This window comes from Colossoma macropomum, unplaced genomic scaffold (genome assembly GCF_904425465.1).
Source record: "Colossoma macropomum unplaced genomic scaffold, Colossoma_macropomum, whole genome shotgun sequence".
Taxonomy (NCBI): domain Eukaryota; kingdom Metazoa; phylum Chordata; class Actinopteri; order Characiformes; family Serrasalmidae; genus Colossoma; species Colossoma macropomum.
The window spans coordinates 34602100-34629843 of record NW_023494790.1 but is presented as its reverse complement, the minus strand read 5'-3'; the positions used below and the strand labels follow the sequence as shown (position 1 = coordinate 34629843).

Sequence of the window (27744 nt, the reverse complement as noted above, 5' to 3'; positions counted from 1 at the left end):
CCACATGAAACTGCGGTGGCGTGAAGGAGACTCCTTGGTCAGAGGAGGCTGATGGCAGCAAGACAAAAGACTACTGAAAAAAAAAAACAGGAGAGTTTGGGAAAAACATCAGAATTCAGATGACGAGACTATTCTGGTTGCTTACACGCAACGCAAGAGGCCTGGTATGTAACGTTAGCGGATGTGGATAGGGTCCCGACCAATTGGCAGTTTGCAGTTTTTCCACGTCACCTTTTGGTATCGGCTCAACTCACTTGGAAACTCGACAGAGGTGGTATCAAAAATAGTCGCAGGTACCTGTTCTGTCCAATGAAAATCCAAAATGAGTTGAGTCAAGCTGGTAAAGTGGTGGAAAAGCAGCTAAACAGACAAAGGAGAACCATTTCTGCACCATTTCTAAAAGTCCACAGACATGCAGTCATGTATAAAATTCATCTGAATCTTTCAGTCACAAAGATTAACCATGAAACCATGATTAACCTCTGCCTTCTCTCCAGTGGACTCTAACGAGACGCTGTACGGTGGAGACCCCAAGTTTGTTGCAGAGATCAGCAGACTGTGCGAGACTCTGATTGGTCAGGTGCTTGACCACCTGAAGACCCTTGGACGAGAAGAGGTGAGAAGGACCCACCCATGTATACCTCATGTGACCTCTTTGAACCTCTCTCCTATCAAATCACCCCCACAAGCACACAATAGCATTCCTGTATTTAGCCTTTGTGGGGACCAACTCTCAATAATATGAAATCATGAATAATCATTTTGATCCTCACAAGAAATCAAGTGCCACAAGTGCTAAGAGCTGAAAGACGGCCCTTCGGTTACTATGGTTATGGTTAGGATTAGGTTTAGCATTACTTGGCTGCAGTGGAAGTCCTCACAAAGATAGGAAAACACATGCAGTATAAAGTGTATTTGTGTGTTTTTTCAGGGTGTGCGCAGGCAGGGCAGCCTCGCGTTCTCTCTCTTCAGCACTCTGCTGGCTCATGGAGATCTGCGCAATAACAAACTTAACCAGCTGGCCGTCAACCTGTGGAACCTGAGCCACAAGAACGGACAGTGCGACACACGCACCTCGGTCAGTCTCTCTCCCACTCACACAGGTTATCATATAAATTATTAAAATGACTCACCTTTACAAGTCTAGTTATTATTGTTTTGCTATACAGGCCATTTACATTGCTTAATAATTTAAATGTTATAACAGTTGTATTCGCACCTGTACTGACACGGTTTGACACGGTTTGCCTGCAGTTCTGAAGTTGTGTGTGAAAACGTGGCAAAACAAAACGTTTTCACAACTTCATTAATTCCATATGATTCTAAAATATGTTCACTTCTGTTTACTGACACAAATGTGGCAAGGAGAAAACTTTTGGAGTCCACACAACTTCCCGCTCTCCATAAAATTTATTGGTGTCTAGGGTGGGGCGATGTGTACTTAACTGGCCTATGGCTATGTCTACAGGTCTACAGGGAAACACTGTGATGGACAGTGACATTGGGGGTGGTGTGTGTGTGGGGGGGGGGTTAGCAGTAGTCTTACAAAGGTGCTATAAATAATCAACGCTCCAAAAAATACACATTCATCAGTTCGGATCTCCAGGTAAGTAATATGTAATAAATATAGTTCTTTACATTATAGCAGACACGAATTAGAACAGGCAGAACGTGTGAGCGGTGTGGAGCGCAGCGACATGAAAGTTGGTTCTCTCTCTCTTTCTCTTTCTCTCTATGAAACTATTCCAGTATCGCTCCATCCACTGAGCCAGGCTGTCCTTTTTTCCCCACATTGCCACAAGCCCAGCGTGACATGAGTGATGCAGCAGTGGCTCTACAGCTCACACACGATGGTCGTTCATACACAGTGTCTGTGCTGTGGAGCTGTTCAGCAGACCTACTTGAAATACACTAATCGCAAGGAACAGACCTACAGTCTAATGTCTACGACTGCATTTTAGGGCCACTGTTACAAAAAATAAAAATAATAGACCTTGAGAATAAAGTCGAATTATTTAGAGAATGAAGTCGTATTTTTTAGAATAAAATCTTAATATTTTAAGAATGAAGTAATAATATTTAAAAAATAGTCATAAATTTACAAGAATAAACTTGCGATACTTTGAGGATAAAGTAGGCAAAGTGTAGGGGGGCTGGCGAAGACACCGAGTGCGCTGCATTTCCACTCCTTCGGGATCGATCATTTTGATTATCATTCTCACTGACTACTGTCTGTGAAACTATATGCCCTCTTCTTTATTCTAGATAAACACAGTTTCCTGCTCAGCCGGTTCTCATACTAATAACAGGCTGGTGCTGATGAGAGACAGGGAGACTGAGTGTTTCTTTACGGGTGAATCGAGACCAAAGTATAACTTTACCAACTCCTCAACCTGCCTTGTTGTAACATGAGGAAGTTGCTACCTTCTATTTGCAAACCCTTTGGCCACAATATTGCAACTTTATTTTTTAAAATATTACGATTTTATTCTAAAAAATACAACTTTTTTCTCAAAATATCACAACTTTATTCTTGAAATGTCATACCGTACGACTTTATCTCGAAATATTACTTTATTCTCAAAATGTCATACCGTACGACTTTTTATCTGGAAATATTACGACTTTATTCTCGTAATATTAGAACTTTATTCTCGAAGTCTACCGCTTTAAATTTTTTTACAGTGGCCCTAAAATGCTGTCGTACATGTCCTCCATTTTGCTGCGGGAATGATAAAGAAAAGTGTGTTAAAAGTGTGTGTTTGTTTACCCTCAACAGTTCTCTAGTTTGCGACTGGCTCAGCATTGTGATGTCTATCAGGCATCGACAATGGACAATGGCATCATCTATCAGCCCAACCCTAATGGCATAAAAGTCACGTTAATAACACATTAATGTGATACATTATTTACGTCACAATTATTTTTAGCCAGGTGCAGCACACCGTGCTCAGGTTCTTGCGAATGCTGCGTTCACACAGTGCAAATGAATGTTATTCAATGTTACATTCAAAAGAAGTCTATTTTGTTTGCTCATACAGCTACGACAAAATACGATGCTTTTAAATGGAAATGTTTCTTTAGGGTCAAATATGTGCAAATAATACAGAGGGTTAATTGCGATTAACTGTACAAAAAAAGTGGTTATCATGATTTACTACAGATTAAGGTGATTTTGATTAACAACAGAAATAAAGCCATTAATCGAAACTAACTATACATGAGATTAAAAGCTTTTAACGACACAAAATAATGAGTTGAGTCACTAGTAACTATACAAAAATAATGAAATTAATATTAACTATACAAAATAATACAGTTAATCAATTATTTTCATTGTTTGACATAATAAATACATTTATATATTAATATAAACGTTAGAATTTATATGTATTGGAACTACTTTATTAAAGATATAACATTTAAAACTTTAACTGCTGCTGATACCTGTTACTTCTGAGTTAATGGCTCTCTGGCTTCCCCATTCCTGTCTGTCTGCACATGCGTGTTAGGTCCGCACCCTGGAGCACATCAAGCAGCAAGCGCAGCAGCCTGATCTGTCTCACCTCTCAGACATGCTGCTGCGTCTCTCTCTGCAGTCGCGAGCCTAAGAAAGCGCCGACCATCTTTAACCTTCGACTCTCATGTGGCTTCATCATCGTCCAGTTCCGTTTGGGCTCTCGGAGGGGGAGCGCTGGCAGGAAGCCAGAAGTGTGCGGCATCCGAGTCCGGAGAGCGTGGAAGACGAAAGAAGGTTCCCCTTGTGGTCATTCATGAAAAAGAACTTGATTTTAACATCCACAGCACTAGCTATGCCTTAAGCCTAATGTCTTTAGCATACGCATTAACACTTACGATTACGAGAACTTTCTGCACTTTTTGTACATTTTTGTGTTTAATCATATATAAAGGATTCTAACAGGAATTCTCAGAGCCTTTATGCTGCCTTCGACTGAATCTCGCAACTCAGAATTTCCAGCTTGATGCTTGGAAGAACCAAAGTGTCTCCTCAACTGCAAATTCCAACTTGGAATGCTTTTCAACTCTAAGCTTAGTGTGTGACATCATATGAACATGGCTGCTCTCACTGCTAATAAAGCACCACTTTTCTAGTTTTAAATAAGATAAAACAACATACAGACATAGTAGCTTGTTAAATCTGTAGCAGTGTCCACAAAGGTAAATACACCGGTCAGGCATAACATTATGACCACCTCCTTGTTTCTACGCTCGTTGTCCATTTTATCAGCTCCACTTACTATATAGGTGCACTTTGTAGTTCTACAGTTACAGACTGTAGTCCATCTGTTTCTCTGCATACTGCTGTGTCTGATCCACTCAGACCAGCGCAACACACACTAACACACCACCACCACCTTACTGTTACTGCAGTGCTGAGAATGATCCACCACCCAAATAGTACCTGCTCTGTGAGGGTCCATGGGGGTCCTGTCCTCTGAAGAACAGGGTAAAAGGGGGCTAACAAAGTATGCAGAGAAACAGATGGACTACAGTCTGTAATTGTAGAACTACAAAGTGCTCCTATATAGTAAGTGGAGCTGATAAAATGGACAATGAGTGTAGAAACAAGGAGGTGGTCATAATGTTATGCCTGACCGGTGTACATTAGCTGGCTAGCTTGTTGCTAACAATATTCGTTCATAGAGGTGTTCATGCTTTTTCACAGCCCCTAAATCTGAGAATTCTTACATGCAAAGTCAGAAAGGTGTTCTCAACCATGAGTTCAGCATACAAGATCATGACATTTAAAGCTGTTCTATGTAAGTTTTGGGCATTTGGCAACCTCTCTGATGGAAATGTGTAACTGCACACAATGTGCAGAAAAACATTTTGTAACGTTGGTTGTGCTTGGGACCCCTTCCCCAAGAGGATGAATCTGAGGATTGAAAGATTACGCAGGTAAAACTTGGTGAAGGATGTGTCTTCAGATGATGTGAGTGAATCTATCTACTATGGTCATATCTTAAAAAGTCTAAGGTTGATTTTGCAGTCGAGACCTAAACATCGAGCTGGACCTTCTTTTTGAGCCTGTGCGTGTGACGTTTATACGCAGAGATGTACGTCGTGGTCTGAAACTTCCAACCCATCACCGCTGATTTTAAATGATTTAATAACCTATTTTTTATTTTATACCTTACAGGGCAATTTGCAGCAGTGTACACACACCATATTTTAAAGGATGCATACTCTAATTTATACTGACCAACATGCACAGCTTGTAATAGTTACTACAGTGTTTCCACATTCTTGAAAACCTGGAAATTTATAGACTAGTTTTCCAGTCATGGAAAATCAGAAGATAACATCCTGAAAATATAAGTGAAGTTCTGAAATAGTATAAATTTCAGCTACTATTAATTAATAGAATATTTTTTCTTGCATAATTTTAGCTGTCAAGAGTGCCCATTCATACCAATTGTAGTTCGGAATGTTAGTGTCGCATGTAGACAGATGTATGGACGCTGTGTCGGAACATGTGATAGATTTTAGTAGAGTTTGTGATCGAATGATAAGTGGTTGAGGAATGGTTTGTGTGAGGTTGCGTTAGTGGTGCGACTCAGTTAGTAAGGGGTCTTTATGGGATGTATTGTTGACTTAAGGACACGTTAAGTGGATCATTTTAAGATGACCTTCCATGAGCAACAGTTGTCATGCATGTAAGTCCTTGAATTTGTCCTGGAAAGTGATTTCCTAAAAGGAGTGAGAACCATGGACGACCTAAGTGCTATGATTAGCTAAAAATATCTTATAGAACCGAACAAAGTGACAAAAATAAAACAAGAAATGAAAGATAAAATAGCGAATATTCAGTTCAGTTCTCACTTTGTCAGCCTTTTATCCTTCACAAAGCACAATTAAGCTCCCACCACCATTTCGACCAGTTCTTTTTTTTTTTATTGAGCTCTTCCAAAGTTCAGCAAAGATGAAAAAAAAAAAATAATAACGAACACCTGTTTCAGACTGCAAAGGTGAGCAGCGTACTAAAGACAGCAAGCTAAAGTCTTGACATCCCACTCCAACATGTACACACTCTCTCGCACACAAACACACTCGCACACGGTAGTAACAGGAGTAGTGGTGGCGAAAATCAGTCCGAAACTTTAGAACGGAGCAAACACCTCCTCGGCATGACGAGACACGGCCGAGCTGCTCACCACCTTCGTCTAGTATACTGAGAGTTATCAAAGTACATTAGCGTGGATTATAAGTAATTCAATTACTTTAATCAATACAATTATCTACCTTCACCCATCGTGGCTGGACATGTGCAGAAGTCCGGGTTCGGCCGTTTCACGAACAACGGACTACATTTCCCAGAATTCAGTGAGTAGGTGGAGTTCACGATCAAAGTTTTATGATTATGACTGAAATGTAATTTTTCTTCTCTTTTCTTTATGGTTTCGTTCTTGTTTGACGACAAGGAGGATAAAGAGTAGTCCAGGATGGTCAATGCACCTGTGTCACCGTCTTAAAACTACACAGAAACATCTGAAAAATGAGAAGAAAAACCTGAAAATGAAAAACAAATGCAGCTACTTGTATTCCACGATGCCCCCATTTGGCTGAAAAAGGAGAAAGTTTCTAGTTTGATTCAGTCCTGAATGGGCTGAGAGCGAGTTTTGTTTCGTGTTGATTCTTTCCCGGCGGTGGTGGAGAGAGGGGGTACTCTGGTTTGGTGCTTTTGTTTTTGGGATGGCGGAGAAGTCGTGAGGTTACTTTTGGAAGGAAAAGACTGCCTCCGGTTGTGGGTGGACGATTTTCAGTCCAGCTCGATGGGGCTGCTGTTCTCCTGAGCCTCCTTGGCCTCCTCCTCTTCACTCGAACCCATTAGACTGTTCAACAGATTCCCTGTAGTATTTAAAGATATCAGAATTAATCACCCATCACTGATAAAGTACTAGATGTTAAGTCTGACTTGAGGTAAGAAAACCTTTTTTTTTTTTTGCATCTAACTAGAATGATCTGTCCAAACATCAAATTTAGAGTCATGTTTGGTGTCCAAAGTTTTTCTTCAATTCTGTAATGGAGCTGCTAAACTGATGTAGCTAATAAGTAACAGAAGCTTATACCCACCGGTTGGGATTATATTAACGTTGCATAGTTATCAGCAGCTGTTTGAGCCTACATTTTTTGTAGATAACAGTATGTTATAGTGTCAGTCTATTTGAGATTACTTATCAACTCGGCACGGAGTCAAGTGGATAACGATTTAGGCATGCAGTTAGCACAATTGTAACTGGGGGGGTATAAGCTTCCTATTACTTGTTGGCTAAATCCACCTTGTATTTAAAGTGTCAAACTACAGAAGCAAACTTCAGACACTCAACATGTCTTAGCTGACTGACCACATTTGGGGTAAAGGAAAAACTAAAACACAAGGAGAACGTACCTAGCAGGCCACCGTATGATGACGACTGTTTTGGTGGTACTCCGAAGAACAGCTGTCCTATTCTGTCCAGGTACTGGAGTACCAGTCAAGTAGGGAAGCAAAGAGAAAGAACACAAACATGTTCAGCATTCACTCAGCCAAAAACCACTACAAGGGCCTAGATGTGCAAGGGAATTCTGCTACTACACTTCAGCAATGAAGTCTCACTCAGACCATGTGACCACACTGTGGCCAACAAGATGATTTATAAATAATATCAGAATGAGGGGTGTAACAATAATCTTAGCACACAAATTATACATTTCACCATACTGGTTTACGATTCGGTACTCTCAAGATATTCAGAACAAAATTTGAGTGATAAAAAATGATGATTATAATCAGGTTGTTGTACAACTTAATGACACTAGAGCTGGGGGGAAGGAGGAATGGTGTGTAATGTGTTGATTGGTGCTGACTGTTAGCCAACTTTGGTGTTTGGTGGTTCCTAATCATTGAGATCTGATGTTTCAGCCACACTCATAGCTAATGGGTGTATAAAATGAGCACAATCTCCATAGACAAACACAGTTACAGGCAGTACAATGAGTTGTAGTGAAGAGCATAGTGACTTTAAACTTAGCGTTGTCATAGGATGCCACCTTTGCCACAAGAGCAGGTGTGCCTAAAACTGAAGCGTGTAGTGCGTAAAAATCTGCCTCTGTTTTATCACTCAATACAGATTTCCAAACTGCCTCTGACAGCAACATCAGCACAAGAACAAGAACTGTCGGGAGCTTCATGAAATGGGTTTCAATGGCATAGCTGCTGCGAACAAGCTTAAGATCTCTATGTATAATGCCGTCGTGTAGTGGTGTAAAGCATGCCACCACCAAACCCTGGAGCAGTGGAAAGGTGTTCTCTGGAGTGATTAATCATGTTTTAAAACTGTTGCTACTGTGGCAGCTGAGTATCACACAAGTTTAAGTGAATTAAAGGCTTTACATAAGTAAAAATAAGTAAAATCTATTTTCTTCTAAGTTTGTATACAAGTTTCACCCTGTGCAGCCAGCATAAATTTTATGATGCGCAGACTTGTTTTCTGTGCAGGCGTTTACCTCGTTATACATGGGGTCTCTCTTCAGTGACGGCTGATAATGCTCACATAACACTGTAAAGACTGTCAGCTTCCCACTGCAAACAGACAGCACACAGAGGATGTGTAAGACAGACTGTTGACTCATAACACTCAAACAAACATAAGAGCATCCAGAAACAGCACTGTCACTGTTCCTTAACTGTGAGTCCTCAACTGAAAAATACTTAATGAATGGTATTCTGAAAGTGGAGCTGGATTTGTTTTAGCTGAGAAGGGACTGGAATTAAAAGGAATATTTAAGTGTTTAAAACTGATCTGTCTGCCACCTCCAGAATGTATGGTCAGTTGCTAGAGACATTTTTTGTACTTTTCCCTGTACAGAAAAAAAGTGAGTTATGAGTCTTTTCTGTTGTGCACTGAAATTGTCTGTGGTAACTGACCATATTCTAATGAATCAACAGACAGAAATTAGGTTGAATAGAATATTTCTAAGTGATTAGCAACAGGGCATCCTGTAGTTTTTAACAGTCTGACAGTAGTAATTCTGGAGTGATTATAATCCAGTATGAATATGCAGTGTATGTAGTTTTACAGTCTGACAGTAATAATTGTGGAGTGATTTTAATCCAGTATGAATCTTCAATGTGTGTAGTTTGTACAGTCTGATGGTAATAATTGTGGAATGATTTTAATCAAGTATGAATCTCCAATGCGTGTAGTTTGTACAGTCTGATGGTAATAACTGTGGAATGATTTTAATCCAGTATGAATCTTCAATGCGTGTGGTTTGTACAGTCTGATGGTAATAACTGTGGAATGATTTTAATCCAGTATGAATCTTCAATGCGTGTGGTTTGTACAGTCTGATGGTAATAATTGTGGAATGATTTTAATCCAGTATGAATCTCCAATGCGTGTAGTTTGTACAGTCTGACGGTAATAACTGTGGAATGATTTTAATCCAGTATGAATCTGCAGTGTATGTAGTTTTACAGTCTGACGGTAATAATTGTGGAGTGATTTTAATCCAGTATGAATCTCCAATGCGTGTAGTTTGTACAGTCTGATGGTAATAACTGTGGCATGATTTTAATGCAGTATGAATGTGCAGTGTATGTACTTTTTACAGTTTGACAGCAATAACTGTGAAGTGATAACCTAGTATGAATCGCCAATGTGTGTAGTTTGTACAGTGTGACAGTTATAATTTGGGAGTGAATAGTCTTCTGTAATTGGCTGAACCCAGAGCTCCTTCAGTAATAGTAGCCCTGTTCCAATCCACCTTACGCTAATGGAATAACAAAACATGCAAACAGACATGGCTGTGCTGATGTGAACATCTGAGCTGTGACCTTTCAATCTGTGTGAATTTGGAAAATTTACATAGACTCTTTACCCCGAACCAATCAGCAAATCAAACACCTAACAAACTGTTACCAAACCTCTGAAAATAATCTAGCGTCAGTAGTGCTACTATCAGGTTTAAGCAATTACAAGTGTCAGAAGAATGATGAGGCTCTTACCCTTCCACTGCCAACAGGAGGAACCAGAGAAAGTTCAGGAGAGGCTGCACGAACGGAGGGCCTTTCTCTATGGATGGGTGCTTTTGTGTGTACGTGGTAAAAACCACTGATGCGCTAGTTTTGTTCTTTAGACACAGAAATCTGTGAACACATCAAAAAGGGATGCAGAAGGAATGAAAAAGTTGACACTTTCCTTACAGGTCCACTATATTGGTGTACAATAACGGACTGGAGACATATTTATCTGCTCCCTCTAACCCAGTCCTCACTGACTACAGGACTGCTGTTGACCAGGCGTTATTTGGGTGCTGGATTATTTTCAGCACAGCACAAACTGTTTATCGGCAGATGGGATACAGTCCTTAACTGTACATCAGCAAGAAGGAGCTACACCCCTATTTCTAAAAAAGTTGGGATGCTGTGCGAAACGCAAATAAAAACAGAGAGCAATTATGTGCAAATCAGTTAAACCCTATATTTAATTGTAAATAGTACAAAGCAATTTTTGAATTTAATACCAGCAACATGTTTAAAAAAAACTGTGACGGGGGGCATGTTTACCGCTGTACTGTATCACCTCTTCTTTTAACAACAGTCTGTGTTTGGGAACTGAGGAGACACTGCTGTAGTTTAGAAAGTGAAATGGACTGAACAGGTCTGGACTGCAGGCAGGTCAATTTAGCACCCAGACTCTTTTACTGAGCCATGCTTTGTAATATGTACAGAATGTGGTTTGGCATTGTTTTGCTAAAATAAGTAATGCCTTCCCTAAAAAAAAGACGTCATCTGGATGGCATCATATGTTGCTCCAAAACCTCTATATGTTCATTCAGCATTACTGATGTCTTCACAGATGTGCACGTCACCCATGCCATGTGCACTAATGCACCCCATACCATCATGAATACTGACTTTTGAACTGTGCGCTGATAACAAGCTGAGTGGTCCCAGAGGACACAGCGTCCATGATTTCCAAAAAGACTTTCAACATTTGATTTGTTGGACAACAGGTCACTTTTGCACTCCACCTCTGTCCATCTTAAATGAGCTTGGGCCCAGAGAAGGCAGCGGTGTTTCTGGATCCTGTTTATATATTGGTTCTTCTTTGCATGGTAGACTTTTAACTTTGGTGGATGCAGCGATCAACTGTTTTCACAGACAGTGGTTTCTGGAAGTTGTCCTTAGCTCATGCAGTGATTTCCACTACAGAATCGTGTCTGTTTTTAATGCAGTGCTGCCTGAGGGCACGAAGACCACAGCCAGCTAATACTGGTTTTCGGCCTTGCCCCTTGCATACAGAGATTTCTCTGGATTCTTTGAATCTTTTACTGATACTATGTGCTGTAGATGATGAAATCCCCAAGTTTTTTTTTTGCTATTTTATGTTGAAAAACATTATTCTTGAATTGTTGCACTCTCTAGGATGCTGTTTTTACACTCAAATCATGTTACTGACCTGTCACTAATTAAGCTAATAAGTTGTAAGATATTTCACCAGTTTTTTTTAGCATTACACAAAAAGGCTTTTGTGGCCCAGTATCAAACTTTTTTAAAGGGGTTGCAGACATCAAATTAAAAATGGACATATATTTTTCAAAAAACAATACAATTTCTCAGTTTAAACATTTGTCGTTGTTTTTATACTATTTTCAATTAATACACGGTTTAAATCATGTGCACTCTGGTTTTATTAACATTTTGCTCAGCGTACCAACTTTTCTGTTGTATGGGGTTGTACAAGAGAAGGATTTCTAATAAGTGGACAATGGATGTTTTTATGCAGGATGAATTCCTGTTTGTTTTCAGGTAGAAGGGGAAGTTCACTCACTGTAAGACTGCCTGGGCCACAAACATGTCCACCTCACTGCGAAAGCCCCTGGCGGCGGAATACTCCACTAGCATCTGTGCACAGCCCTCGCCGTCAGAGGAGTGCAGAAAGTGGTAGCGTGACTCGCTGTAGTTTTGTTCTGAAGGCAAGAAAATCCTTTGAGTTTAGTCTACAGCTAGATAACACGATAAGCCAAGGTTGAACGGGTCAGCAATTAATTTCACAGTTCAGTTTGATACAATAATGTGCTGATTTAATAAAATTTTCAATATAGCAAAAATAAAGAGCACCAGAAAATGTGCCTAAAGCACAGTGGCACAGAGATTTGTCTGAGCCAATCTGAGGTTTCTTAGCAGCATATCTACACACAAAACCAAACCTGTGATTTATAATGAGACAGAATTGAACAACCACAGCACTGATTTTTTTCAACAGATTCTCTCTTGCAAACTCCACATTAGATCTACTTGCTATGACTATATTATTAAATAACACAATACACCCACTTTGCTCGACAGCTGAAAAAAGGATTTGTGCTTAAGGAATACCTTTCCACAGTGTGAGAGCAAGAAGCTGGTGCAGTTTGGGATGTCCCAGCTTCCCTGAGCCCCCGGTGGACCACTTGAGCGCCCTGGAAACAAATGCTACCCTCTCGGGCGAGTTCGGGTCCATCATGCTAAACAGCTTAACCAAATGCTCTAATAAAATTAAAGAAACACACACATACATTACAGCATCACAACCCGGCAATATTATTGCATAAGGTCAGGCGATATGACAACAATACTATACAGGGCGATTCAAAAAGATTAATCCGATTTCAAAGCGACATATTTTCATAACCACGAGGCACCTAGGAACCAATCACAATCCAATTGAAAGAGGGGGTCACAGAGTTTCTGACTGTCACCGGAAGATGGCTCCCTTCAGTCTGCGAGGAGATGCGACCCCTGAGCAGAAAGCGCTTTGCGTTCTCCACTTCAGTAAGAGTGAATCCGTCATAACTGTGCGACGTGACCGTCATCTGCAGTGAACCTCCATCAGCTCAGAGCATTCATCATTGGTTCCACAACACTGTTTGATCTCCAAAATCACACTGAAAGACCCGTGAGTGCAGCGACACCCGACATACTCAATCGAGTATGGGATGAATTTGACTATGGCGTTGATGTTGTCCGTACAGCTGGAGGAGGTTCATATTGAACACTTGTAAAATTACATAAACTTTATGCTCATTTAAACCATTTACAATTTACTGCATTGTTGTGTAAAGATTTATAAGTGAAATAAATCATTTTGAAATCGGATTAATCTTTTTGAATCACCCAGTAATATGAATATTTATCAGAATATATTATTTTTGAGGAATGCAAACAAGAGAATAAAAAAGGCTACAAATAAAAAGAATATTTGTGAAAAAAAAATTATTTAATCAAATTAGATCATGTCATAATGGGCTGACATCCAATCAGTTACTTGTTACAACCGTTAATCTACACTGGTTTTTGTTGTTTATTGGCCCGCTATAATTGGTCTCTTTTATGATCCAGAAGTACTGACCATATCCATAATACGCTCAGAAAAACGTAGTGATTTATCATATAATTTGTCATGATACTGATATATCACCCACCCCTTAAAAAAAAAAGTACATCAGATGTTTATGTTTAGAATGTCTTAAACATGTCTAAATGTCTAAAAGCTCTACTCTCAACACAAAAGTAAACATACTAATTTGATAACGCTTGCAAATATATTCAAACTTACCTAATATATCCTCTTCTACTGTGGCCTCAGACTTCTCTAAAGTCTCCAACACCAACATGGACAGATCTGCTGCACTGTTTTGCTGTTGATAACACAAATATGACAGTACTTATGGCCTAGCCACATAAGGCCAAGCCAGACATGTCCAGAACTGTCTGCATGACAATGAATTAGAGCACTACATAGAACTTAATTAACTTATGTCCATTACAGAGTTGTTACACCCTGGGGATCTGAAGAATAATAGCTTTGGATTGCACAGCCTGAAGCCTGTCTCACCAAGAACCCTCAAATTAAACAGGGTTCCTGACTAAACACAGCCATAGTTAACTTGTTTTACGGCAGCGTCAACAACTTTTTTTAAATAATCGACCTTTGTGCACATGAAAATGAGGAGCAGCATATTTTTCAAAGAAGGAAAAAGAAACGCTACATACAGACATATGCAAAAGTCTGAGTCTAATTACATGGAATTTCTAGGTGTAAATTGGTAAAAACTTCCTCTACAGAGCTTAAAGATGGCATTTTTTGCAAATGTCTGCACAATTTCTAACATTTTTGCTGCATTTAAAATAAAACATAAAAATATAAAATATAATATGTACCATAACTTTTGCACAGGTTAGATTCAGCAAATAAACAGTAATTGCGCAAGTGTATTCTATGTAGAGAATGTGTTAACCTAGTTTCACTTACAAAACCATGTTTCGCCTCATAATCCTGAGCAGTAACATTTTACCTGATCACTACAGGAGCGTCATTGAGCTTAAGGTGCTTGGACCCCTGAATTGCCACTTGCAGCTATATTCGGAGCAATAATTGCTTCATATACTTGATGTCTATGTAGTAAGATTTGTTATTTTTTATGTAACTGATGCCATAAACATTGCAAAGAAAAAACGTGACCTGAAAAGGACCAGAGGGCTCTACAGAAGGCTGCCCCTGATTGGTCAGAAGTTCAGCCGATTGGTCCAAGAGCTGTTAATGATCTGAAATCCTGAACTTAACTAGCCCTGGAGCAGGTTAGTGCAGCATAAGTTGCCATGGTGATGTAGCCTCGTTCAAAGAGATCCACCACTGTACTATAGAATTAAGCTTAAACTTAGCTGGATAACTAAGAAATCCTGGTCAAGTTGATCAAGGAGTGTAGTCTGCAGCAGGGGACAATGGACAAACATGGACAATCACTGTTTATTTATATCATATACTACTACTTATTACAACTGCAATTTGCCCACTGGTGACCCCTTAACCACCTTTGTGAACCCTTAATGGTTGGTTGGTTAAATGGGACAGTTTTTATTTTATTTCTGCATAAGATCTAAACAAAGTCATTCAGGGTGGTTTGAGAAACTAAAGAAACTCACAAAATCAGAGACGTTCACAGTGGTGGTGATAGGAACCAGACGTCTAAAGAGTTTAGTGCCTCTAAAAGCTCCCTCAAAAAAGTTATTATACAAAATGGTTGACACTCCCTGAGACACTGTTTTATAGTAGCTGTAAGAAGGTTTTGTCCCAATATTTATTGTTTAAAATCCATTCAGGGTGGAAACGTACATGCAAGGCGTTGTAAGACAATATAGTCCCCCAAGAAAACTTACTTTTTACTCACTCACCACACTATCAACACTATCACCACTGTAAAGAAACCTGAGTCTGTAAGTTTCTTAAAAATGCACCATTTCATATGAAACCACTCTGAATGACTAAATTATGCAGAAAATGTGAAAAATAAGTGTAATTCCTCTATTAAGACTCTCCTGCATTGTTTTAAATGATTTGAATGTCCTGATTATTCCATGAAACTGGTTAGAAGCTAATTTGCATGATGTTACAGCTTTCTGTGATATGAATATTGGTTGTACAAGGAGAATAAAAACCCTGTCAGCACCTGACAATTTCACTGCATTGTAGAGAAAAAAAACAAGCCAGCACAAACTTAAAAGCTGCGTCCTACTTTTTATGACCATGACAGGGATTTATTTAGTTCCAGGCTTGAGCGAACATGAGGCCTGAAGAATGACATTTTGTTCCAAAATATACACACATTATACTGAGGAATGACAAAGACCAATGACATTTTTATCAGCGAACAGCCAGAAAGAAAGATGAAGGCAAAATTCCCTGGAGCTCCTCTGGGCGTAACAATAATATGGAATCTACACAGTGTCTACTTTATTAGCAACCTTGGCCTTGTAGCTCTACCCTGCTGGTGTACAGTTGGAGACTGTTGATATTAATGATGCACCGATTCCTTGATACCGATTCCAACACCTCAACTCTGGGTATATCGATATACCAAGTACCAATATTTAAATTATGTATACCTCACTGTGTCTAACACGAAGCTGTAACTACTGCAAAAGACTAATACAAGTGAAAATTAAGAAGAATAAAAAACAAGTTATCTCCATTTTTGCTGATTTTCATTTTTTGACAATTTGAAAAGGCCAGTTGCCCTTTATGATGCGTCAGAATTTCATGACGAATGGACCAACAGAAATGGCCCAAAATTACTTGGAAAAAATATTTATGCATTCACTTCCATTAAAAGTTAAGAACGTTTTTCATCGTCCTGTAAAGTTAGATGGAGATGCAAAGGTTTTGCTCCGACAGCAGTGATATTTAATTATACTATTCAAATTTAATTTAACTGTAACTTTTTAGCCTACATGAAATTAATAATGCAAACCTATGAAATTGTTGTTTGCTCGCAAAGCTGACTCGTCACAGGGACAGAGCTTTTATTCTGACGCACCGCAGCAGAAACAACTGTGGCAGATTTCATTCTTCCTAATTTTGTTTCCTTAAACAAAGAAGTTTTCCTGCAATGTGATCATTCATAGTTATTACATGTATGAGTTTCTGCTCTGTTAATGAAAACAAAAGTGTTTTTGAGGTTCATGATGTTTTGTTAATAACGCCCTTCAAGACCAACCGGAGCTAATGCTGCATTCACATGTTTGCGATGAAAACATGCCGACAGCGGCACGGAGCCACATAAACGTTGCCATGGTGACAGCGTTGCCGGCAAAAATGGATGATCAGAGAAGTGCTTTAGCGGTGTAGATTGTTACTTAACATGGAAAAAGGCAGGAGGACGCTCTGCATTCTTATTTTTGTTGTGCAAGACTGAGTTTGTCTTGGATTCAACAACGACATTGAGATGTTTGGTGTCCACAGCTCCCCAAAAAAAATCAACACCCGGTTTATTTCACTGCTGTGGTCGACGGCAAAAACTGGGAAAACTGAAATCGTGACCGAGCATTCTATTCACCACAGCCACCTGTGGAGCGTTACGGCTGGCGGTGGCAGAATTTTCCATCCCAGGTCTAATGGAAAAAATGGAATACCAGGCTTTCCATCATCCGTCTACCGCAAACATGTGATCACAACTTCAGAGATGGTATCAAATGTGTATCAGACACACCTGGCTGATATCCGATATGTTTAATGAGGTCAGAATCTGCGTGGATCTGATTTAGAGTAAAGGGTCGGTGCATCACTAGTTGCCTGACGTGTGTAGAAACTCCAGCAAGACCGATTTGCCTGATACACTTAGGCTACAGCAGATGCATGCTCATTCATCATTTTCTCCACCTGTATTTGACTGCATTCAGACCATTAGTGAGGTCAGGCGCTGATAGATCATACACCAAACAACCAATATCAAGTCTGAACATGACCAATGATGAATAGGATGACACATACATACTGGACTTCTAAGGTAGATACACCTTAAAGGGGAATTCCGCCATTTGTTCAACATTTCTGAATAATTCAGTTCTCGAGATGAAAGTCATTCATTGGTTTGGTGTGAAATGATTCATTGTAGAGATTTCTTTCTTTACAGTGGTGTCTACAACACAAATATAGCCATTTTATTTACTATCCAAAACCACCAGTGAACCTACATGTGTCTTCTGAGTTTTTATATGGAAGGTTAATGATGGCAAAATAGGCATAAACCTAAAAAAAATACAATGTTTTTGAGGGGGGGTGGGTGCAATTTTGCCCTACACCACCCTGCATGCAACCCCTGCCATGAATCAATTAAAATAAATGGATTAAAATACAGTTTAAGCAGAATACACAGTACGCAGTGTATTCATAACAAATTCATGTACTCACTTTATGTGAGGGAGCTTTCAGAGGGGGATGTCTGCTTCCTACCGCTTCTGCTGTGAACAATTCTGACTCAGTGAGTTTCTCTGGAACAGAGCATTTAACACCAAACCCCTCTGAATGACTTTGTTTACTTTTCAACCATTTAATTATGTTGAATTTTTTGAAAAATCGGTGGAGTTCCCCTTTAAAGTGGCTAGAGAGTTGAGGTACAAGGTAATAAAGTAGACAATGGTGGTAAAGTGGCATAAATGAGTTTCACCTACAGAGACCAGTTCCATGTAGATATGTCTTTATTCTTGGGTTAGTGTCTGTATTTCAATAGTGCTGTACCTGGTTGTAGCTGAAGAAGAGCAGAGCTCCGTTGTACATGAGCTCTCGGGCCTCTGCATACTTCGCCTGGGCCATGTACCTAAACCAGCACACACAGGGCATTTAAACCGCTGTTACACAACATAGACAACTGAATAACCACCCTAAAACGTGCTGTGGGAGTCGATTCCAAGTCGTCTAGTACCAAATCGTCGAGTACTCAGTATTCTGGTCAGATAACGTTACTCATTTGCTGAACTAATGACACTGGCTTCCTACTCGAATTTCCCGTTCCACCTTAAATGGTGCAGCAGTTCCATTCTGACGCCTCAGGCACCAGAATGTAACTTCTGCACCATTTAAGGTGGAACGGGAAATCCGAATAAGAAGCTAACTTCAGCTTCGTCTGAACTGACCCAGTCTAAGCTTTATCTTAGCTTAGCTAGCTCGACTAACAGCTGTACTCCAATGAAACCCGCCGTTGTTCACATCATTATATGATTGGGACACTATATGAGCAAAACTAATGCCTATTTGCAAAACCGAGCTACTGACAAATCATTTAAAATCCCGAATTTTTCAGTTTGAAGTGTGTATCTTTTCGTTAGCAAGAAGCTAACCTCCAGCTAACAGCCAGCGATTTCGCGAGATTGACGTTTCGGTACGCCAATCAGAGAGACGGACCGACCCGGGAGGCGGGGCCGCAGATAGGGTGGACCAATAGAAAAGGGATCCAGGCATCCCTTCGCTGACAGCGAGAAAGATCTGGAAAGGTAGAGAGCCGGGGCCACCCGCTTCGGCGCTTTTATTTTGGTCTCACCTGAAGAATAAGGTGCGATACATCTGGTGGGCTTCGTAGTAGTCCCCCCTCTCCACGCTGGCCCGAAGTTTGCCCTCCACTCGCTGCACTCCGCCGCGGTTTCGGCCCTTCGCGCTGTCCTGCTCCGACATCATCATTCTCCTCCCCACAAAACGCGCTGCCACTACACTAATACTGACACTGATCCTGCGAGACTGGTACAGTGTTGCCAGATCTCGCGAGAGAAACAAGCAGCCAGGTCTATGGAGCCCAATGTGTGACAGAGAGGCCACTTAAGATACTATGATATATAAACAAAGATGGTTGTTCAACAGTTCTTTAGTAAAGATATGGTTCTTCCTTTGCATGATTAAAGGGTTCTTCAGATTGATGGAGAACGTGTGGTATATGGTTCTATATAGACCCCTAAGTGTGTGTATATATGTATACACACCGATCAGGCATAACATAACATTATGACCACCTCCTTGTTTCTACGCTCATTGTCCATTTTATCAGCTCTTTGTTAGCCCCCTTTTACCCTGTTCTTCAGTGGTCAGGACCCCCATGGACCCTCACAGAGCAGGTACTATTTGGGTGGTGGATCATTCTCAGCACTGCAGTAATACTGACGTGGTAGTATGTTAGTGTGTGTTGTGCTGGTGCGAGTGGATCAGACACAGCAGTGCTGCTGGAGTTTTTAAACACCTCAGTGTCACTGCTGGACTGAGAATAGTCCACCAACCAAAAATATCCAGCCAACAGCGTCCTGTGGGCAACATCCTGTGACCACTGATGAAGGACCAGAGGATGACCAACACAAACTGTGCAGCAGCAGATGAGCTATCGTCTCTATCGACTTTACATCTACAAGGTGGACTGACAAAGTAGGAGTGTCTAATAGAGTGGACAGTGATTGGACACAGTGTTTAAAAACTCCAGCAGCACTGCTGCGTCTGATCCACTCGTACCAGCACAACACACACTAACATACTGCCACCACATCAGTGTTACTGCAGTGCTGAGAATGATACACCACCAAAATAGTACCTGCTCTGTGAGGGTCCGTGGGGGTCCTGACCACTGAAGAACAGGGTAAAAGGTTCTATTGACTTACATTAAAAGTAAAGAAGGGTTTTTCCTTCTCCTGTAAGGATATCATTATATGTGATACATAAATATATGCGTAAGTAACCATTTCAAAACATTTACATTTTTCTTTTCAACTCAAACAAAATCAAATGGCCAACAAAAAAATGTGAAAAATGAATGAATAAATAAAACAATGAAAAAGAAGATAAAGATATGACGAACTGGCCACGTAATTAAATCAGTGAAGGCAAAAAAGATATGATAAAAAAAACTACACATAGCCTAGTGGGCCTTTGACTGCCTATCTCAATTAATGCATGGGAAAAAGCCTCATTGATGAGAACAGTGCTGCACTTCCTTTATGTTTATCAGTGCTGGCATTTTGAACAAGATCTGAATGGTGTGCACATGTTTCCCACTCTTTGCTGTATTTTTTCCATATTTTGCCCATTTCTTCACTGATGGACCACTATTGGCACGATGGTTTGTATGGGGGCGGAGAGCACAGGGCTGTGGATGGATTGTGCAACAGGACAAACTAGCAGTTTGGCTTTATTGGACAGATATTAGACAGGATCAGGGAGCCCAAGTAAGCAACTACACTTCAGAAACAAGTCCAAAAAAAACACAGCCCACAACTAGCAGTGTTAGAAAGTGACTTTACAAAAAAAATAAGCCCAAAATTGCCTGTAATAAGTGGACTTGGCAACTGTGATGTGCAGTACAGCTCCAAATGGGCAGAACAAGCTCCACAGGGCATGTCAGCATGTCTCATTAGTGGTTGAAGGCTCTCTGCTGCAGGTTTGGCGTTTGCTTAAACATGTCGGTTGTTGACCATAATTAGCTGGTCAAATTGAATACAAACAAGACTAATGGCAGTTAGTTGTGTACACACAACGTGGACACGGGCGCCCTCTGGTGTTTTGCAGTCATGTTTTTGATATAACGGGGGAAATAGGAAGAGGTCAGACTCCTCATAAACCGGCTCTGATCCCCTCGTACTTACTGGTTTTTGATCTGCAGAGATACATAGCAGAGAAGTTTTTTGAGAAGTCTGGCCACTTCCTATTTCCCCCATTATATCAAAACCAGGACTGCAAAACAGCAGAGGGCGCCCACGAGCAAGTCCTCAGTGAATTGGAGTAAAATGAGCTCAACGGCTAAAAATGAGGGGTTAGAATAGTTTCTAATCACTCGCCCAGAACTTTCCTTTCATTTTAGAAGGATGTGTTTCGCTAAAACAGCAAAGAAAACTCACCTGTATGTTTCCTTTTTTCTACAGCAAACAGGTTTTGGGCAGCAGGACGCTAACATTATTGCTACTAAGTGCTGATTGGTTGGTCATGGACATACATGAGGCACCGTTTTAAACTATAACTTGAGTTTAAAAGCTCTTAAAAATATACCAGCAGTGTTAAAATGTTTTATGCTGTTCTGTGTTCAGGACATGAATTGTTATTTTATATTAAAATGTTTCAGCATTTATAAACTATGATTTTGCTGAAATGCTCCATATTAACCCATTCATTTTGGACTCGCTCAGGAGCGCCTGGAAGACATTACAGAGTGGTAGTTCTCCTGTCTACAAGTTCTTTGTACATAGTTGGCTCCCCATAGACAGCGGATTCTCATAAACAAAGAAACATTTAATAACAGCTTTTTGGAGTCTAAATAAATATTTTAAAATCTCTTTTAACTTCAGGAATTTTTTTCAGAGTCCCTATTTTTTGTATTTCCAAATGTCAGTTTCTTTAAATTTGATTTCTTCTGGCGAGGAAAATGTCATCTTCCTCGACCGACCACCAGGGGGCAGCAAACGCTAGTTTTCAGTTTTCAGAAAAGCCTTAGTAAGTGCTTATTTATCTTTGAAAATGAATTTAAATTTAATTTTCATGTAGAGAATATGACGTACTTAGCTAAAATGTAATGAAAAAACGTTTTCTTATTTTTTGTTTTGTATATTAAAAAAATAATAATAATTGGTTTATTTTCAGAAAAGCCTAAAAAATCTGTTTTTAAAAAACAATTTAAATTTAATTTAACACAGACGATAATGAGAAGTTACCTATAATATAACATAATAATGGTTTATTTTTTATCTTATATATGGTTAAAAATATCAATTTAATTGTTTTAAGTAAAGTATTTAGTTAAAAGGCAATGTACAAATGTTTTATTATTTCTTATTGTATATATTTAAAAAAAATATAATAAAAAATACAGAATTAATTGGTTAATTTCTCATTCGTTTCCTGGCTTAATTTTATTTCAAATAAATGTAATCAGAACACAGCAAAGTGAGCAACTGTTGGGTTAAAATGCCTTGTAAATCTTGAAAATGCAGCATATTCTTTTTCACATTTACAAAGATATGTAACTGATTTAATTACTCAATGTTTTTTTTTTTTATCGGCCCAGTGGAGTTTAAATATTCTTTTATTTATTTTAAATTAAAACAGAGAAGCTAAAGCAGACTATAAAATATGTATAAATTAAAACTTCATGTATGTTTTTTACACTCCAAGTACATTCAGAATAAGACTCACTGGTGTAGTTACACATTGGTAATTTTACAGTATGTAAAAGAGGAGTAAAGTTGCCAAATGTGCAGACTGCCCTAAAGCAAGGTACAAAACACAGTGAGATAGTATATATACTGTAGGTATGAGAATAATTTCATAACATAGAATTTTGGTAACCCTGTGCACCTTTTAAATCAACCACTGGTAATTCATGCTTACTCAAAAATACATATTATAAAAACGACAGTAGAGTATTTAATACAAGCGAACAACAAGTCATTTCACAGTCGAAGATAAAGGCATCAGGTTGTGTGCAACATCATGAGTGTCCTTCCATGAATTCACTCAGGTGTCTATCTGCTTGGGTGGAATTGGTTTTGGGACTCCAGGTCCTTGTCTGGGCGGCTGAGAAGTGGACACTGCAGGCTGGACATCGGCTTCATCCCAGCTGTCAATGCTGTTGGAGAGCAATGAAGAAGGAAAAACAGATTAAGGTCGAGCCAGGTTTGTTTAGAGGGAGGAGGAGATGGACGAGGTGTTCTAATCAGCATTACCTGATTTGAGTTGCAGGGGCAGTGGGTGGACGCGGTGGCCGAAACGGCTGCAAAGAGGACAGCACAAAGAATCAGTTAACAATCAGTTTGTACAAGAAAATAGCCAAATCATGGGCAATGTCATTCCTCTCCACACCAAGGACCTCGATCCAACACAGGTCCAGAGAGACCGTCCCTCTCACTGGTCAATGCGCGCATGAACGTTAAAGGAATGTTCCAACATAATTTCTAACTGGTGCATCTGTATTATACCATCAGTTACAACAGCTGACCATTAGAACCTTATCAGTTTGCTTTCTAATGGAAATTGGCTTAATGGTTACCATCAGACACCACTAGTTTCCTGTTGGGACACCTTTGGATCCCATTTGGAAACCATCAAATGCCTTTGGAATCAGTCCCAGAATACCTGTTAAAGAATCCTTTATCTACACAGCCTTCGAAGGACGCGCCTTCGTAGACTGTGTCCTTCGAAGGATGCAGCCCCTGAATTGGAACACAGCTTACCTCACCTGTGAAAGTTCGACCAGACGGAGAATAAAAAGTCACGTTTTCACCGCCCCTGGTGGTGATGAGGACCGGACGTCTGAATAGTTTAATGCTCTTTAAGATGATGTTTAAGATAAATGTTTTGTCCTTAATCATATTTTAAAATCCAAATCAGAGCGGAGAGGTACATGCAGGGCATTGTAAGGCAAAATGGTCCCAAAAGAAAACTTATTTTGTTCACATTTACCACCACCATCAACATTCCATATAAAACTCGGAAGACGTGTAGGTTCACTGGTGGTTCTGGGTAGTGAATAAAATGGCTATATTTGTGTTGTAGTCATGGCAACCCCTGGTTATTATCACCACCACTGAGTGTCCAAAATGAACCATTGCACATCAAACCACTCTTAATCTCAGTGACTAAATCAGGCATATATTTAGAAATGTCAAGTGTGCAAAGAGGAAAGTTAATTAATGATGGAAAACCAAGGGTTGGTTTAAGGATAGCACATCACCTGATCTCAGCTTATGTACATCACATTCACAAGCTGCTGCAAGACTAAGAATCTAACGCACTTGTAAACTTTATCAGTATCATGTTGACAGGTTGGTTTAAAGGTGTTCAGGCACATTCAATGTCTTTTTTACCCATTTGTGAATAAGGCTTTAGAAGAAAGTCTGAGACACAGCAGCTGGATATTTACCTGCGGATTTGAGGGAGGAATTTGGTTTGGAGGTTGAGGAGATGTGGCTCTTTGAATGCCGCTGTTTGGCTGCCAATTCCTCTGAGCGTTAGCAGCATCGTTTGACCTGTAGAGTACAACAGTGTTGACATTGTCAGAATGAGCTTGGCAAATGGATCACTCTTCAGTTCAATTCTGTTTGATTTGCATGGCACTTTCTCCAGTAGACAGAAGTTGCAAAGCAGCTTGTCCAGCAATGCAGGTTGTCACACGTCCCTCAGGCTGAGAGGCCTCTAGGGACTCCAATTCCCAGAATCCCCAGGGGGATCACATGGTTCTCAGTCCTCCATCTTGCTCCAATCACCGCTCTCTGTCTCCTGAGTATTAACTGGTTACACCTGTTCTGACATAGTTAGTTTAGTATAAAGCCTGGGCTTTTAGTCTAGTTTGTTGCGAGGTATTGCTTCCTTTTCCAAGAGCTACTGAGTGTTATATTCTTCTGTCTACTGTGATTTTCTGGTTTTTGACTCTGTTTGCTGTTTTTGACTTTTGCCCTTTTGCCTTTGCCCTTTGGACTTTGTTCGCCTTATGTTTGTCTTTTTGTGTTGCTTGCCTTTGCTGGATTTGACCTTTGGACCACGATTTTGGATTACGACTCTAACATTAAAGCCTCACTCTTTTTTTTTTTTAACCGCGAGCATCTGAGTTATTCTGCCTCGTTACACAGGTCAAGACTCCTAATGAGGGACGGCAAGACACTGTCAAGAAAAACTCCTTAAGAGCACGAATGGGAACCACAAAGAGGAATCAAGATTCAAAAGGAAAGACTTGAGGAAGAATGACTGAGAGCAACCAAAACTCGAAAGGAAAGACTCTGCAAGAACGTGAGAAAGAACCACTGATAAGAACAAAAACTCAAGAGGAGAAACTCCCTAAGAGCATGAGGAAGAACCCCTGAAAGGAACCAGGATTCAAAATGAAAGACTCCTTAAGAATGTGAGGAAGAACAGTTGAGAGGAACTGAAGCTCAAGAGGAGAAACTCCTTAAGAGCATAAGGAAGAACCCTTGAGTGGAACCAAGATTCAAAAAGAAAGACTTGAAGAATGTGAGGAAGAATCACTGAGAGGAACCAAAACTCAAGAGGAGAAACTCCCTAAGAGGATGAGGAGGAACCCCTGAGTGGAAGCAAGACTCAAAAGGAAAGACTCCATAAGAATGTGAGGAAGAACAACTGAGATGAACCAAAACTCAAGGGGAGATACCCCCTTAGAACATGAGGAAGAACCCATAAAAGGAACCAAGACTCAAAAGGAAACACTCCGAAAGAATGTGGGGAGGAACCCCTGAGTGGAACCAAGACTCAAAAGGAAAGACTCCATAAGAATTTGAGAAAGAAGCACTGCGAGGAACAAGGCCCAAGAGGAGAAACTCCCTAACAGTATGAGCAAGAACCTCTGAAAGGAACCAAAACCCAGAAGGAAGGACTCTGTAAGAATGTGAGCAAGAACCACCGAGAGGAACCAAGATTCAAAAGGGGAAGCCATCATACTCTGTGCCACACCGGATAGTGGGGTTGGGATACGTTTCCAAGAAACATTAAACAGAGGCACTGATACTGTACAGAGGAAAGATCTAGAAGATGAGACATTTCACACCAACCTTTGACATCACTATTTAAATTACAATTAAAATCTACAACTAAAAACCCTCAGAGTTTTACCTTTGCCGTTTGGAGCGGCGGCCCTTCAGACACCTGTCCAGCATGTCCCGCCTGAACACGTAGAGGAAAGCGAGAACCAGTGCCACCAAGATAGGCACCACCAACAGGAAGAAGATCAACAGGCCATTCCTCAGGGAGTAGTCTGGGGAGGGAATATACAAGGACTATAGGTGGGGCAGACACATACTAGATCACCTGCTTTGAGAGTGTGTTATATAAGCCAAAAATATTTTTAATTCATTCAAAACCAGACTTAATTAGGTTAGGTATATAATGGCCTAAAGTGTCTGACCTGTGCAGACCCAGAGAAGCTGTTGTGTGGGCATGATACCATAAAATTTTGCTGACTGCCAAAAAACAGGTAGCCAGTCATGGGCCCCTTAAACATTTGCGTCTAGGGGCCTATAACATGATGATTCGGGCCTGGTCTGAGTGCACATACCAATTTCAGCAGGTCCACTGTCCACACTGCCTCCTCTCCCTCCTTTATTGCAGTTGGGGGGTGCCCAGCCGTTGTTACAATGGCAGTGGCCCTTGTCGTTACACACCTGTAGGGGACCAAGCTCATGTTACACAGAAATACAGTCATAATACAAAGCCAGCACATGGGGGGAAGTACTGTAAGCTTTAACAGTGTTAACCAGGCACTGTGTTACTCACCCCATTACCATGGCAGTCATTCAGAGCATCACAGTTTTGTGTTTGGGTCAAAACAGATGAATTCACACACTTGAAGTCTGCACACACCTGAGGACAGAGAACGTCAGGATCAACAGCTCTGTTATTCTGTAACCTCAATGAGGAATTAAACACAATACGGATTCCACTGTCTTGATCTGTCCCAAGACCAAGTAATCAAATAATGCATCAGGACATGATAATAGACAGCATAATAAATAAATAAATAAATAAATGATGCATTTGTTATTGCTTTATAGGAAAAGCTGGACTCAGTTATTTAAACAGCTACAATATGCAATTCAGCTCTTAAAAGGCCTGAGTCATGTCGGACAGCTTTGAAGTCACCGTAGCTCACACATACTCACTTTCCCAGGTGCGCACACGGTCCCCATTTTGACGTAGGCTGGGTCCAGGACATCTGAGCCCAGGTTGAAGTCGGCGTTCCTGCAGGAGATGCTCCCCTCTATGGTCTCTACGCTGATAACCGCTCCAGGTGGTGGGTAGTTGGAGTCAAAGTTTGTGCACTGGATCTTTCCACACATAGAGTTGCTGGAGAGAGTTTAGATGCAAGTTAAACGTCTGAAAGATGGTGCTATAATCTAGAACCTATGAGCTGACAAATTCCAAATAAGATTACAGCTGCTCGGCCCTTCGTTTGAGCAGTGCATTGGCTTTTTGAGATCATTGTCTGGTCCTGTTTAATGCTTTTGATCAGGTTATAACTTCTAAAAGAATAAAAGTATCTCAAAATGGATTTCACTACCAGATTTTCAGAAACATTTACATAAGATAGAGTGGTCACATGACCCATTGGTCTAGTAATGTTAATGATGAGATCAATTTAACATGGAGCATCTTACCAATATATGGGTGTAGGCCTGTCACGATCATGACGATTAACTGGTATATAAGTAATTGCGATTAACAATTGGTCTTTTTTTTTTAAATGGACAACTGAAATCTATCAGCTTAAAGTGTCCAAATAGGCTGATTAGCTGTCTTGCCTCCTAGCTGTTGATAGTTGGTAGCTCGCAAATGGAGACAAAACATCAGACAGAAGTTGGAACCTTTGGAGGCAACTGCACTGTCATTAGCTTAGCTGTGGTTTACAGTTTAACCCAAGTGTAAAACTGAATGAGTCACGTGGGTTCTTAAA

At 40.2% G+C, this 27744-nt stretch overlaps 3 protein-coding genes across 3 annotated transcripts in view; 1 reads left to right on the top strand and 2 right to left on the bottom strand.

Annotated features, from left to right (window-relative positions):
* The window catches only part of vps35l (VPS35 endosomal protein sorting factor like), a 29233-nt gene extending 25308 nt beyond the window's left edge, over nucleotides 1–3925 (top strand). The window contains exons 28-30 of the mRNA XM_036573186.1: nucleotides 498–616; nucleotides 932–1078; nucleotides 3513–3925. Coding sequence (XP_036429079.1) covers nucleotides 498–616; nucleotides 932–1078; nucleotides 3513–3611 — 365 coding nt within the window. The 3' untranslated portion in view covers nucleotides 3612–3925. The remainder of the gene's footprint in view (nucleotides 1–497; nucleotides 617–931; nucleotides 1079–3512) is intronic.
* Nucleotides 3926–6658: 2733 nt separating this feature from the next.
* Nucleotides 6659–19026, bottom strand: get4 (guided entry of tail-anchored proteins factor 4). Its single transcript, XM_036573185.1, has 9 exons — nucleotides 18865–19026; nucleotides 18066–18144; nucleotides 13608–13689; nucleotides 12389–12538; nucleotides 11841–11979; nucleotides 10013–10153; nucleotides 8509–8584; nucleotides 7412–7484; nucleotides 6659–6870 (listed from the first exon to the last, which is right to left on the bottom strand). Exons 1-9 carry the CDS (start codon nucleotides 18999–19001, stop codon nucleotides 6782–6784), a joined length of 966 nt encoding a protein of 321 aa, XP_036429078.1. The 5' UTR covers nucleotides 19002–19026; the 3' UTR covers nucleotides 6659–6781.
* Nucleotides 19027–22331: 3305 nt separating this feature from the next.
* zgc:174164 (uncharacterized protein LOC570656 homolog) overlaps nucleotides 22332–27744 on the bottom strand; it is a 31888-nt gene continuing 26475 nt past the window's right edge. The window contains exons 16-22 of the mRNA XM_036573181.1: nucleotides 26954–27137; nucleotides 26568–26654; nucleotides 26350–26455; nucleotides 25908–26049; nucleotides 24208–24313; nucleotides 23012–23058; nucleotides 22332–22914 (exon numbers count right to left, since the gene is read on the bottom strand). Of these exons, the coding sequence (XP_036429074.1) occupies nucleotides 22803–22914; nucleotides 23012–23058; nucleotides 24208–24313; nucleotides 25908–26049; nucleotides 26350–26455; nucleotides 26568–26654; nucleotides 26954–27137 (784 nt within the window). The 3' untranslated portion in view covers nucleotides 22332–22802. The remainder of the gene's footprint in view (nucleotides 22915–23011; nucleotides 23059–24207; nucleotides 24314–25907; nucleotides 26050–26349; nucleotides 26456–26567; nucleotides 26655–26953; nucleotides 27138–27744) is intronic.